We start from the raw sequence: 14,587 nt of genomic DNA, 5'->3' as shown, positions 1-14,587 counted from the left end.
CATCCATCCATCCATCCATCCATCCATCCATCCATCCATCCATCCATCCATCCTCAGGACCAGTTGTATTCTGCAAACATCTCTGTGACTATAGGGGTTTAAACTGTCTGAATTTATTAAATTAAAAAGACCAATGCCTATAAAGAGATACATTTCCTGCTATTCGAGAGATTTTTTAAAACTAACTTCTATTTAATTTACAAATGATTGAACACCCTAAACCCCCGTCTATGGAGCGTTTAGTCAGTCTCAGAAACTTTGAATCTTCTTCAATAGCAGGACCATTACCAGTATCAGTGCATCTTTTCCACCAATAGCCTGTTTTACCATGATGGTAAATTTCAAGCCAGCCTCCTGTCCAATCTGAATCTAGGCTCTGATTAAACTGTCTCAGTAAAGACCCTTCAGATGAAATATGTTGTGAATTGGAGCTGAATAAATAAACTAAATTAAAATTGAATTGGATTTGGTTTTAGAGATCTCTAATATTTTAAATTCCCTATAATCTCTCCCATTACTTTGGCAAACTCTAATTACTTATAAAGTGACTTATGAAGGCATCTAGTGTCAGTGGTGTATAAGATTATGACTAAAGACAAATGAGATCCAGGCTTTTTATATTTTTATTGTAAAATAAAAAAGGCTAATTGTTCTCCTTCTACAATAAGCCACCAATATATGTTGACGATCTGCATTAAGCAGGACATATATTGAAGTTTGTAGTTGTAAGAAAACAGTGTAAAATGTTTATGGGCTCTAAATACTTCTACAAGCAGCTTTTTCAGAGCAGTTTAGTTAAAACGATAGAAAACCTGACCCTATTGCATATGTAGAGAAGCAATTAGTCAGAGGGTGGGTGTTGGGGTGGGGTGGCACTTTGGGATATTTGACTGAATCCAATTTTCCCAAACGCTATGCCCCCCATGCCACTGCAGTCCACAGCCAAGTCCTGGATGTTCACGGCTCCTGTGTCTTGACAGTAGTATCTGGCTGACAGCCTCTCTGAGTGACTGTGACAGCAGAAAGTAATAGCAGCGAGGCTCCCCTGGACTCCTGCTTGCTGCTCCAGTAGTTAACGGCTAACGCGCCCTGATGGCTAATAACCCTTCACCAGAGTTACGGCTGGCTGACCGAACTCAAAGCAGCTTCAATGAAAAATAGACGTATGGAGAGAAAGAGCCATTTGCTGTGGCCTTACTGCTGTACTTTAGGATGGCTTTCTGCTATATTATCTCTCCTTCAGGCTTCCTAATTAGCTTCCCTGCTTCTGTCACTGCTGGTGACCCCCTTCGTGTTAAATCGTTTAATATATTCTGCAAGTGCAGAGAGTGAAAAAGGTCTGTGCCGCCCCTCCCACTCACCGACAGCCTCGGCCAGACCGTACACCCTCTGTCCATACGCATCCGTCTTGTCCCAGATGTAGGTGTAGGCCAAGTTCGGGGAGGCATGGAACCACTTCTGGAAGAGGTGGCCCTCCACAGCTACCATCAGGTGGACCTTCAGCAGGCCCATCGGCACTACCGCTGGGGTCATGGTCACCTTGAGAAGAGAGCGGTAGCCCTGGGTGCGGGAGCTTAGGTAGCAAAGCTTCAGGTTGGTGCCTGGCACCTCGATCTGCTCATGCAGCACCTGCAAAACAAAAGGGAGACCACAGGAAAGAGGGATTAAGAGGATTAGACAGAGGGAGAGTAATGGGGGTCGCGCTTCCAGTGATGGCTGAAGGACAAAACAAGGGATGAAATAAAGAAACTGGAAAGAAAGGGAGAATGGTGAGGAAGGAGGGGGTGGGGCGTATGGAAGGAGGTAGAAGCTACAATAGACAGGCATAGAGGACAGCAGGAGGAGAGCGAGGGGACCAGGAGGGAGATTAGCCGGCAGCCAGAGGTCAGTGGTACTGCACCTGTGTCTCCGGTATGATGGGTTTCTCCCCTGGCTTGGAGCTGAAGAAGGAGGAGAGAGGGGATGCAATCACAACAGGGTCAGGCCGGACGAAGCCGCTCAGATCGCAGCCTGGAATCGTGTTCTCCTCAGTCTTAAGCACCACCGTGTCCATTGCATAAAACTGGCTCCAGGGCAGCCACACGGTGCGCTCCTGGCTCAGGAAGGGGGCGCGCTCGAACCGCAGGGTCAGAGATGCACCGCCGTTAGCTATCAGGTCAAACCTGGAGAGGTTCGTGAAAACAGGGTGGGAATGAGGCACACATGGGGAGCGCTGTGGTGGATGAACAGGCATTTGAACGTTAACAGACACAGTCTTTCTCCTTCTTTTAGTACAGTTTGATAAAATCAACAAAAGTCCTGAAAAAAATATTTAGTTTTGCTTTAAATGGAACAGATTAGCAAGAACAAAGTAGAGACCCAGATATCTCATCTGAAGTCAGAAAATTGTCTTTTAAATGAAGGTTTTTTTCAAGCTATGGTAAACATCTGCAATGTAACAGAAACTAGAGAGAAAAGGGTCATGGCTTTTGGGAAATATTTAAAAGTCTTAAATCTCAGGAACGGCTGAAATAAGAAATAGCACCGAGACAAAACAACGCCGGACAGAGAGGTTAGAGCGCAGCTATTCAAGCTGACCGCTGCTGCTGCTGAAACACAAGCTGTGGCATAATGTTAGCAGAACTTCAGATGCTTCTAGAAGGAAAGGAGAACGGGACACAGACACAGAGTTACAAAAAAAGACACAAGGTTTGATTAGGAAAATAACATTCCTGCAGAAGGAAGAAAGATCAAAAAATATTTTTTCATATCACAAATTTTTTTTAATTACATGGAAATATCAGATATTTCTGCAGCAGCAACATTAGCATCATTATAATTTGATGTTTTCCCAACACCAACTGGTAGATCTCATTACCAAGATTCCTTCTAAAATTGCTAATCTAATCTAATCCCAATCTAATCTAATCTAATTTAAACTAATCTAATCTAATCTAAACTAATCCAATCACACTGACTGTGAGGTAGTTTCCAGATTGAACAAGGAGCCGCTGTTTTACATACATTCCATCCTGCCGCGTCAGCGTGTACCCGTAGTGTGGATAGTTGACAAAAGACACGTTGACCCCAACCAGGGGGGTTCCATCTGTGGTCAGCACCTGACCCCGGACGAGTGACGCCAAGCTGCAAGAGGGAAGAAGGGACAGAGTGAGGGAACCAACCATCCCCGGCCAACCCATCATCTGATTTAATCTGGCCATCCTTCAATCATCCAATTTGGTCAATCAGTAGTTGCTTTGGTCCTCCTCCGCTCATTAATTAGAGACAGCCCCCCCTCATCCCCACCCCAATTTATTCATGTCAATCACATAAATAAACTATGACACATTAAATTTATATGTATGTGGGAGGGACGCACACAGAATAACCTCTAAACCTGTTCCTCTGCTGCAGCTAATAGAGTAACTGTGAATAAACTTCAGGACCACGGACAGCGCTACATTCCACACATCAGCAAGATCTTCTTTTAAAGCCTGTTTGATATTTAAGTAACTAAGTGTAAAGCGTCGTTTCCATGAGGCAGAGCTGTTCTCATTCATGTCTGGCCTTTTAAGAGTGCCACAGTTGTAGCCTTGATCTCACTGATGAAAAGTCTTTTCATCCAAATAATTAACACTGATAATATAAAAAAAAAAGTCTGAAAAAGCACGGTATTCACTCTAGCTGTGGGGATCTGCAGTGCATTGTACAAAAATCTACTGACATTGAAACTTTTTGCATTTTGTCATCTGTTAAATAAAACTTCTTTATGTTTTATTTGGATTCGAAGTGATAAAGAAACTCAAAGGAATGCATGACTGAAAAGAGGAGAACTAGCAACACTCTGCTTTAGTTGACTGCCTAAAGCAATTTGTTGCACTGGATTTTATCTAAGGAGAAAGTAGTGGTGGAGGCTAAATCCTAATGCATAAAATACTTTCTTTTAGATTTGCATTTGTAAAAAAACAAAAACAGAACAAAGAAAAATCCCCTTCAGATTTCACAATAATACAAATGTTCTGTAGAAAAAGAAATTACAGTTAATGGATGTGAGTATGGAGTGAATTTTCTTTCATTATTGTTGCAAGCAAATAATGTACTTTGTAAATGGATGTCAAAAAATTGCATATTGTAAGTTGAAATTTAAAAAAGATGCAATCCAGAAATGAAACTTAGAAATAAAATAAAAAAGGTTCTGAGAGTAACTTGGCTGTTTTCTCAAAACAAACAAACAAAATAATAATAATAATAATTAAATTTCCAATTGTAATTTTTCAAAAATAATTTTTTTTTTTTTACAGATTTTAAATGGAGTTTCATAAATTGACTTATTTCAAGTTGCGTTTAACGGATGAGACTGGAGAGTACGGTTTACTCTGCAGTGAGGAGTGAAGATGCATTTCTATTGGTCTCCATGGACGTCAGCAGCAACATCCTTATAGGTCAATGTGTCAACAGAATGCGTTTGTTTTGTGCTTCAAATGAAGCGATTGTGATCTTTTAAACGGCATAAAAAAGGCAATTTGGAAAACTCAATTTAACCAAAAACAAACAACAGGATTTAAAAAAAAAAAAAAAAAAAAAAAAAAAAAATTGAAAATATAGACCTTTTCAAAGGGTTCTGGCAAAAAAATACAATTTAAAAAAACTTAAATATGAAAAAGACATTTGAAAAAAAAAAGAATTAAATAAATTCAAAACCTTTTTTGATTTAAACGTTTTAACATTTCTGTATTTTTATTTCAAATTTGAATTAACAAAAATTGTTAAAAATGTTTTACGCTCGAAACAACAATGGAACAAAATGTATCTTTACATGTAAGTTGATAAAATATAAATTAGGTCAAATTATATTAATAGTTTGGCAAGAGCCTCTTCTGTATAAAGAGGCACATAATTAAGTCCTTGAAATGAATTAAACTGACCTTTCAAATTAAATGATATCTTTTTGAAAACATGTCTTGGGTTTTATCTAATTAATTTTCTTTGATCCAAAGCCTTTTCTTACTTTTATAGTAAAACATGATTAAATATCATAGGAGGCAACACTTCTACTTGTTATGGTGGCTTCAAAAATATGTTGGTTTTTTTTGGATAAGTTTCCTGCCATACCTGGAGTTGAATGGGTTCTCCCCAGGGATGATGTGGGTGCTGTCCCGTCCCACCAGCATCTTGACGCGGTCGTAGAAAGATCGGACTCGAGGCTGGGACACGAGGTTCTGCTGAATGACCTGCAGGGGGTCTCGGGAGCCGCGGCACAGCGGGCTGTTCTGACAGGGGCTTTGAATGCAGCAGTCTGGATCCATGCAGTCTGTGAGTCCATCTGAAAGAGGGCGGATAGAGCTGTTTGAGGAAAGCAAAAAGCACCCAGTCTTCATTATGTCTTTATCAAATATTCAAATATTCTGTGCAGAGCTCACCAGTAGAACTTTACTTTCACTATCCCTAGAGATGATACATCTCCTGAGATCTGTATCTTAATCTTTATTTACTTTTCTTCATCACCTTACTTTCTCTCACTGTCATCTGTTTTCTAGGGGGAAGACAAAACCAAGGCTGCACTTAAAAACCGCTATACCGCAAATTTTTTTCACCTCCTTCGTTGTCCTTGTTGTCAGCACAGGACGTCTCCATGGCAACACTGCATCCGGGGCCCCTCCAGCCTGTCTGACACTCACAGTGCCAGCTCTGCTGACCCATGGTGCACTGGCCGTTGCCGTTACATAAGTTGGGACAGCCGTCTGGGTGAAGGCAACAGGAGAAAGTGGGTCGGGGTGGGGGGGGTTGAGGAGGTAGGGTGAGAAGAGAACAGAGGGATGCTTGTTTTTAGTTAAAGATGAACGGATGGACAGTCATGGACATACAGCCTGTTTAAATCAGCAGGTAAGGTTTTTACTTCCAGCTTTCTCTGAGGCTCTACAGCTAAGGAATGGCTGCTAATGTCTGTGGACTGAGGAGGATAGATCACTTATTCTCTTACTGGATGGAACCCCACCCGATCATCACTCTCTTTCTCCCTCTATTTATGATTCAGCGTGGGTAATGGGATTCTGATGGCCTGAGAGTAATGCTTTCTCATGAGAGAATGAGATTATGTTTGACGGTGTGAGAGAGCGTGTGTGTGTCTGAGCCTGTGTGTATATGCAGTCTATGAACTAATAAACCTTTACTTAAGCTTATGCAAAAAAAGAAAAAAACCCTTCCAGAATCAGAGGCCCTATAGCCAAGCAAGACTGCAGCCAGCGAGGGAAGAGCTCTCCAAACTCAACAGTGACTTTGAAGCAAATAAAGAAGGCAATTAGAGAGGACAGTAATATCTTCCTCATACTCACACTATCTACCATAGTCTGGCTCATTTTAATAGAGGACAAATATGGAAATTATATTTAATCTCAAGACACCTTATTAGAAAGGGATGATACCAAATTGGTTTCGCATAAAGATTGAAATCAGGTAAAACACCAGTCTGGATGAAATGTATTAGCACGTTATTAAAACAGGAATCAGAACTAGTGGGGAAGCTTTGTGGATTTAATCAATGATATATTGGGAACCTTTTATTTTCCCCTCAGCAGAAACTCCTATAAATCTTGTTATTCTCTGCATGCGAACCAGATGGAGCTTTCAACACATGTCCTGTTTATAATCTAGGGTTGTGCAACACGGCTAAAAAAATCTATTACAATATATGTCTTTAATATCATTCATCTTTTTTTGTTTGTTTTATTTATTTAAATTTAAGCCCATTGGGAAAAAAAGCTGATTTAAAATTGCAACCCTAACCCTAATTAAACGTAACCTTTAATCTTTAAATTGAGGTCAGCCATCCTAGAAACATTTCTTAGAGTTTTGGCATGTGAACTGACAAAACTTTAGCAATATGTTAGATATCATGATGATACAAATTAGGGCTGAACAATTAATCGCATTTTCAATATAATCGCGATTGAGAAAAAATGCAATTTCCAAATTTTTGGCTATGTAACAATTAGTGAATCAGACGCGTTCTTTAGGTGTTGGTAAAATGTTTAAAGTGGATTTGCCTCCACATGGAAGGGAAGACAGTTGCAGCAGTGAGATAATCTAATTTTATTACTTGTTTTAGAGTTTATATATTCATACATAGCACTAAGTACCAGTTAATCAGTTTAATACATACATGGTTGCACTTTGGACTTCATGTTCAACAAGGACTGATGTCCAAATCAGTTAAAAGCTGTTCTCTTGAATAATATTCTGATTAATAAAAACATTAAAAGCTCTTGATTTAAACAGTCCTTGTTTACAATTGTCTTTATTTAGAGGCAATTTTTGTTGCTTGTGGTTATGTAGAGAAAAGTCAAAATTAAATTGCAATTTTGGTTGAAATATATCGTAGGCAGAACGCGATCATTAATTAGGACACAGCGTGTCTTTTAGCACCTAATCTGCACAGCGATGAAACGGATTGATTTGTTGTTTGTATATGTTTAAAAAAAGACATGATCAATTAAACTGGGGGAAAAAATTGCATTAAATCGCAATATAAAGAAAAAAAATTGCACTAAATCGCAATATAAAGAAAAAAAATTGCAATTAGATTATTTTCCAAAATCGTTCAGCCCTAATACAAATTATTCAGATTATCCTGACACAATAAAAAAGATGATATGTTGTGATTTGTAAAATAATATAGCTCTGGAATCCTCATAAAAGTAAGACAATTGATGGATGTTTGCCTAATATATTTACATTTAAGATCCATTTTAAACTAATACTACTATTGTCTAGTAAAATATTGCAATATTAAACAGAATCGATTTTTTTACACCCGTTTTAATTTGGTTGTGAGAGGTTGATAGGCTAAATACATCTGCCTACATCCCCCAGAATGCCGTGCGGTTCTAGATCAGAATTCAATAACTTCATAGAACATTTTAACAGATGTATTCACTATTGATACTGGTCAGGCGTATCGCGGTATATATCGCTATTGTTTTATTGCCCAGTAGTAATATAATTTTCCTAACAATCTATTTTGACTTGTTTATTTGCAAAAGTGAGTTGGGTTGTTTAAGATGGTCAGTATTGTTCCCCCTGATACCAATAAGAGTTATATTCTATTCTCAGAATCTGGAAAAATACTGCCTTTGATTTTCCTTAGAAGAGGTGAGAATGAAGTTTAGTTTCATGATGAAAAACTAGTGAAATTTACTGTTTTGTGATCAGGTGTTAATTAGGATTTAATTCTTCCTGTTCAAAGGGAGCTTTCCTCTCCACTGTCGCTAAAGGCATGCTAGCTTTGAGGGATTCCTGACGAGTCAATTATGCATTTACCGTAATTTTCGGACTATAAGCCGCAACTTTTTCCCCATTTTTCGACCTTGCGGCTTATCTATGGACTTTTACAGCTAACGGCCACTAGGGTGATACGGTACCTCCAGAAGCAGACTCTGAGAAAGACGGACATTGCGAGACAGTTTGTGTGACACCCTCATTATGGAAAACAAACGTTGAAATGCATATGATGCAGCTTTTAAGGTAAAGGCAGTCAATTTGGTAGTAAACGAAGGAAATAGAACCGCCGCACGCAACCTTGGAATCAACGAGTCAACGGGGAGACGTTGGAGACGCCAGCAGGAAGAATTGTCTCAATTTAATTGTGTTGAAATGTTAATAAATAGGAGCTTCCCCAAACAGTTGCCTCTTTCCCGACAATCCTCTCTGTAAACGAAACATATGCTAATTAAACATAAAAAACCTGCGGCTTATAGTCCGGTGCGGCTTGTATATGTACAAATCATGCAATTTAGCTTCTGCGACTTATAGTCTGAAAATTACGGTAAATGGTTTTCCTTTTAACTTTAAACCGATCTGACTGTATGATCTGGTTAAATTGTCTCTGTAAAGTGCCTTGAGATCACGTGTTCAGAATGGCGCTATATAAATAAACTTAGAAATAAACTGAAAAGATTGAACATTATTGATCTCACATTGGAGAAATTTATCTCTGCATTTAACCCCTCCCCTTGGGGAGCAGTGGGCTGCCATTGTGCGGCGCCCCGGGAGCACTGTGGGGTTAAGGGTCTTGCTCAGGGACCCAGAGTGGCAGTCTGGGGGAGTAAACTGAATTTAAATGAAATTTAAAATTTTAAACTAGTTTTCAAGTTTTACGGTTATCATGAGGAATTGTGAAATTACTTAAACTTTCCCTAATGTACATAGTTGTTTGCTTAATGTGTCTATTAAAATCATAACCCCCCCCCAACATCACTACTGGAGGCAAGATGATGACTAAAATCTATTAAGCACGACGGTACCTCAAAGACCAACCTTCCCTGTTGCTGCTTTTACACCTTGAGCATTTTTATGGCGTTGGCAGGACTCTCTCTCCCTGTTTTTAGTCTATATGCTAATCCAAGCAGCCAAACTGCTGCCTCCAGCTCGATGTAGACAGATATGAGGCTGCATCGAGGTTTTCATCTAACTTATGGCTCAGCTAAAGCCCATCCCAAGATGTTAATTTAGTCAATCAAGATTAGTCATATATTCATTTCAGTTGATTGTATCCATAGAGGCTTCTGCTAAACGACATGAAATAAACACTCTGGGTTATGAAAACCCAATAGGAAGTACTTAAGCTCGATTTAATAATTGGATTTGAGGCCAAGACGGTGACAGCCAGAAATGTTGTTTTAAAAAAGCTTTCAACTCTTGCTGGGCCTGTCTAACCATTTACCTCTATCAGCCTAAATCAAACATTTTTACCACTGTGCATTTTGCTGATTAGAAATTTTCAAGGACCGATGCGACGCAATGTCAGTGTTTTATATTTCCCCCCTCACATCACAGAAGGCGCCTTAAACAAACTTGTCACTGGGATTTCCTCTTCAATAAATTAGGGAGCGGGACGCGACACTCCTAATTCTCCTCACGGGAGATGAAGGAAAAGACTGATAAAACAATACATACATGCAGGGAAGGCACTCAGCTCAGATATATACACACACAAACATCCGGCGCAACGCACCCGGGAGATATGACCCGACATTTCTCACTCTGCGGCAGCACGCCGCCACAGAGCAAGGACGGACAAAATAACCCTGTGAGAGATTATGAATATGAAATGCTTTTTACCGAGTCCTGCTCAGTAGATTAATGAACATATTTTCACTCAAGTTGCACTGCAGAGTTTTGCCCTCCAACAAATCGCTGCATCAATAAAACCATGCATTATGAATACAAATAGCGCAATCTAAACCGTGGCAGCGGCTAAATTAACAGGCATTTCACCCCGATTGGCGTTTTATCATGTCTCAACCGGCTGGGCTGTGGGGGAAAGTCAAGAAAAGGACTTGCAGGATAACCGCCATCTTGTTTTGAGGGACCGGGGGGGGGGGGGGGGTGAAGTGGAGCAGCTTAGCCAAGTTTTCAGCTCAACAACAGGAATCGAGTCAAAAGGTTTTATCTTTAATTATTTGCATTCTCAGCATCGGGGGACTCCTGATGGCGCATTAACAGTCAGACTGGAATAGATTGTCCCCAAGTATTGAGCTCGGAGAACAAAGGCAGTTAGCAGTGATTGCCTGTTAAATGGAGTTGCCATTTAAAGCGGCCAAATACTTATGAAGCACCCGGACAGGACAATCCATAGCGGGCATTGATTGGCTTGCCTGGGCAGGCCTCGCATAAGGCTCCTCTCTCTTTAATGTCAGGACCCAGTCAATACTCCCCCCATACTAAGTAGAATAAAGTGGGATTTCAGAAACTATTAAGCCCACCCTCCTCAGTAATGTAGTTGGACTCTGATGAAATCCCCTTAAAAAGGAGGAGAAATTGCCTTGGGTTATGGGTCAGCACACAGCATCTGGTTGGCGGCGTATACGACGGGATAGATATCTGGTGAGACTGAGACTAAAGAGAAAGAGAGAGATGAGCAGAAACGCGAGCAGAGAAGGAGTTAAGAAGGACAAAGAAACTAAGTTGAGACATTGTGGTAAAAAGTTGCAGTATTTTCTCCATCCCCCTGTGCCCAACTCCGTCTGCTCTAAAGGTCATCATGTAAAGGTTACTGCTATAAATCCACCGCCACGTCTTATAGATGGGCCGGAAAACTTCTACAACAAAGCTCCGCTCACTGCTTCTCCTGTTCTTAATAAGCCACCAGACTTTAGGAGTTTGCCTTTGATTTTTCCACTGTTGCTTGGTCTTTTCGTGTGTTGCTCCATCTTTAACCTTGCAATTTTCCTTTTTCTTTGAGCTAGCTCTTTATAAAACAATGAGAGCTATTCCATTAAGTGCCGAGGGTTGAGAGGACACTCTCAATGTTGCTCCAGGGACCTGTACTGTCAGGCAATCTGTGCCGCTCCGCGCAACCTGACTCAGGTTCAGCTGCCGGGGTATCTAATAAGCATTCTCGCTGAGAGCCGGTGAGAAAAGTCACTCTGGACTCGCAGACTTCTCTGTTTGCCTCGATTTCTTGCCCTTAACTGTTATTTAGGTTATCCTTATGCGATCTGACTGATTAACCTGCAGTTTTTCTTGCTTTAGGCTGGTTTGATGAGACAGAAGGGCTGGACTTAATGCAGTATGTTCACTACGATATGAGTCCACACACGTGGGCGCAAAATGAATTTATTAGCCACTCTAGCGTGGCCGTGACTGTTGCCACAAACACCCAAATGTAAACACACACGCAGACACACACGTTTAACAGCGCTGCATTTTTTTGACACAACATTAACGCCTTGCATCAGTGGCCTATGAAATTTACCAATTACCTCCAAAGTTTGCTGCGACTTTGATCGTTTTCTCCTTGTGTGTGAAGCAAATGCGTTTATGCGCTACATGACTAGAATAGTTGAGTTTTTAAAGTGGGGTTTATTTTAGGTTTCACTCCGGACATACAGGTCATTCTCAATAGGGAAAAAGTTGATAATAAATGAATTCAAGATGTGAAATGCATTTATAGATTAATTACACTATATACATTTTAAAGAATTAAGCCTAATTTTGAGGAAGGAAAATATAAACACAGCATTGACACTTTCTTTATTAACGAAGATGGTTGATATGTTAAAGTTCTGTATCCTAGTTAATGTAAAGTTAACGGCCAAAAGTACCACAACTTGGTTTGAGCACTGTGGTATAGCTTCACCATTTAAGCTATTAAAGGAGAGCGAGAAGAAGGCTTCTATCAAAGTACTGTTAAGATTCACTTCCAAAGAATTTCAGTCAGGTTTGAAGTTTCTCCTTGACTTTTATACCACATCCAAAATACTTAGGTCATCCTGAGCTATCTCTATAGTTCTGCTGCTATATGCTTAGACTGCTGGAAGACATAGGGACCCCTTTTTCATCATTCTATCTCTATTCTACCACTCTGCAGAATCTGTTAGTTCAATCTCTAACGTTCTGCTCTCTCTGCTTTTTCTCATAGTAGCTTCATCTGGTCTGTTCCTGTTTGGCTGTGACTCCATCCTGGAGAAAAATATCAGCTGTGCTGCTGCCATCAACACCTTTGTTTCTAGATGTTGGAGCTTGGCCTGTTTTCCAGTGTAGTCCTGTTTCTCTGACTGTGACTAACTGGATGTGCTCTCTTCATCCTCTGACATGGGAGCTGGCTCGGAGCTCGTCTGCCTGGCTGTGTGTTTCCTGGACGGGGCCGCCTGTGGAGCTGGTTGACGGTTGCCTTTTGTATCTATGCTTCTTTTTCTATGTCTGCTTCTGTCTCCTTGAACCCCAGTGGGCCTCAGCAGATGGCCGCTCACACTGAGCCTGGTTCTGCTGGAGGTTTCTTCCTGTTCAAAGGGAGTTTTTCCTCTCCACTGTCGCTACAAGCATGCTTAGTGTGAGGGATTGCTGAAGAGTCAATGAGTCGATGCAATCAGCTGGTTTTCCTCAGCAATCTGACTGCATTGCCTGGTTGAATTGTCTCGGTAAGGTGCCTTGAAAACTTATGTTGTGTTTCCAGCTCATGAGTGGCTTTGCATGAGGAATGTGATGGTTGTACCCAGAGCCATTGGCTAGGAGTGTTCTGCCAGCAGATGACCAAAGCAGCTAGGTTGATAGGGGGTCTCATGGTTTGGCCCATTCAATATCTGAATGTCTTTGGTAATTATTCAGTTTAATTCAGTTTATTTATAAAGCGCCAATTCACAGAAAACAAGGAAACAGTTCAGTCAGACTGGTTAATGAAAACCAGTTGCCTGCATCCAGTCATTGTTTGCAAGACATGTTCCTCCTGAATGAGCAACAATTTTTGCTTACATAAATACATTAACTATTAAGAAAAAGCTTACCTATTGAGAGTATGAACTCCATACTATAGCTCCGTTATCAGCCACGTGAATTTATTTATTTATTTTTTAATCTTTTGTTCACATGATAAAAGACAAATAGAGCAGCCTAAATATAATTTTCTACTGTCGTGCTCTGCTAACGTCTGCCGCTATTCTAGTGTTAGCGGCTAACCTCTTATGCGCGATGCTTTGCGGTTGTGGTTTCTGAAATGTTGCTGATGTAGCCAATGGACTTGTCAGAACTCTCCAATTCAATGTCTCTGGTTGTAGCCATGGCAGGTATTAATGCACACCTTCTGATTTCCTACCAATCTTTTGAATGTGTCAAACATTTTCATCAATTAAAAGTGGCATTAATTATACATTTTCACACTAATGTAAACATAGGAAGAAGTCATCCCAAAAAAATATCCTAGTAAGAGTAAAGGAGTCGTAGTATTTGCCTGATGAACATCAGAAGTGATGTTATCAGATATTTGTGCTCAAATTTCGGTATTTGAAATTTAAATCAATCTTTCAGTAGATCTTCCAGCTCTAATGTTTACTGTGCTTTCACCTGATCTCTGAAAAGCTGAAATTACTGATGGTGGGTAGAGCAACACGAAAAATTTACTAAAGTAAACACTGGAATATTACTCAATTAAAAGTAAATGAAACAGAGTAACTATGACTAGTTACTACCTACCTCTGAAAAGCGGCGTCAAGTACCAAAGTAAACAACATATAGTATATATCTATATACTATACATGGCATATAGTGTACTGGATGTTTTATATTGTGTTTAGCTATTGATTCTGTATATATTAAATTTGTCTGCAGCATCAACACCAGGTCACACTCCTTGTAAGCGAATAAACTTGATTCTGATTCTGAAATACAAAAACTTTTTTACTTTACTTAGGTTTAAATTTAGACCATCTTTAATTTACTGAAGTCATTTTTTTTTTTTTACACATTTTTACCTCTTCTCCTTACATTTTAAAGATAGACTTGTTATTTTTGTTTCATTTGAGCTAATTTTCTTCATGGCCTGTTAGTGTTTAAAAATAATAAATAAAAATAAAAACTATCAAAATAGGGCTGCAACTAACGATTTATTTGCAAATCGATTAATCTGTCGATTCTTTTTTTGATTAAAGGATTAACAGCATTGAGAGACAGAAAGTTTCTTTAACTTAATGGTTAAAAATATATATATATATCTATATAACATATATAGATATAGATATCTATATCTATATATGTTATCTATCTATCTATAGATAGATAGATAGATAGATAGATAGATAGATAGATAGATAGATAGATAGAGAGATAGATAGATAGA

At 39.6% G+C, this 14,587-nt stretch overlaps 1 protein-coding gene across 1 annotated transcript in view; it reads right to left on the bottom strand.

Moving 5' to 3' along the window:
• The window catches only part of tenm2 (teneurin transmembrane protein 2), a 447,642-nt gene that overhangs the window by 33,840 nt on the left and 399,215 nt on the right, over nt 1-14,587 (bottom strand). Inside the window, exons 16-20 of the mRNA XM_015382666.1 lie at nt 5,574-5,720; nt 5,092-5,302; nt 3,004-3,123; nt 1,901-2,162; nt 1,358-1,629 (exon numbers count right to left, since the gene is read on the bottom strand). Coding sequence (XP_015238152.1) covers nt 1,358-1,629; nt 1,901-2,162; nt 3,004-3,123; nt 5,092-5,302; nt 5,574-5,720 — 1,012 coding nt within the window. The remainder of the gene's footprint in view (nt 1-1,357; nt 1,630-1,900; nt 2,163-3,003; nt 3,124-5,091; nt 5,303-5,573; nt 5,721-14,587) is intronic.

The sequence above is a fragment of the Cyprinodon variegatus genome, unplaced genomic scaffold (assembly GCF_000732505.1).
Source record: "Cyprinodon variegatus isolate N-32 unplaced genomic scaffold, C_variegatus-1.0 Scaffold13, whole genome shotgun sequence".
In the NCBI taxonomy this organism is placed as follows: domain Eukaryota; kingdom Metazoa; phylum Chordata; class Actinopteri; order Cyprinodontiformes; family Cyprinodontidae; genus Cyprinodon; species Cyprinodon variegatus.
The sequence above is the reverse complement of the archived record's forward strand: the minus strand, read 5'-3'. Positions and strand labels throughout refer to the sequence as shown.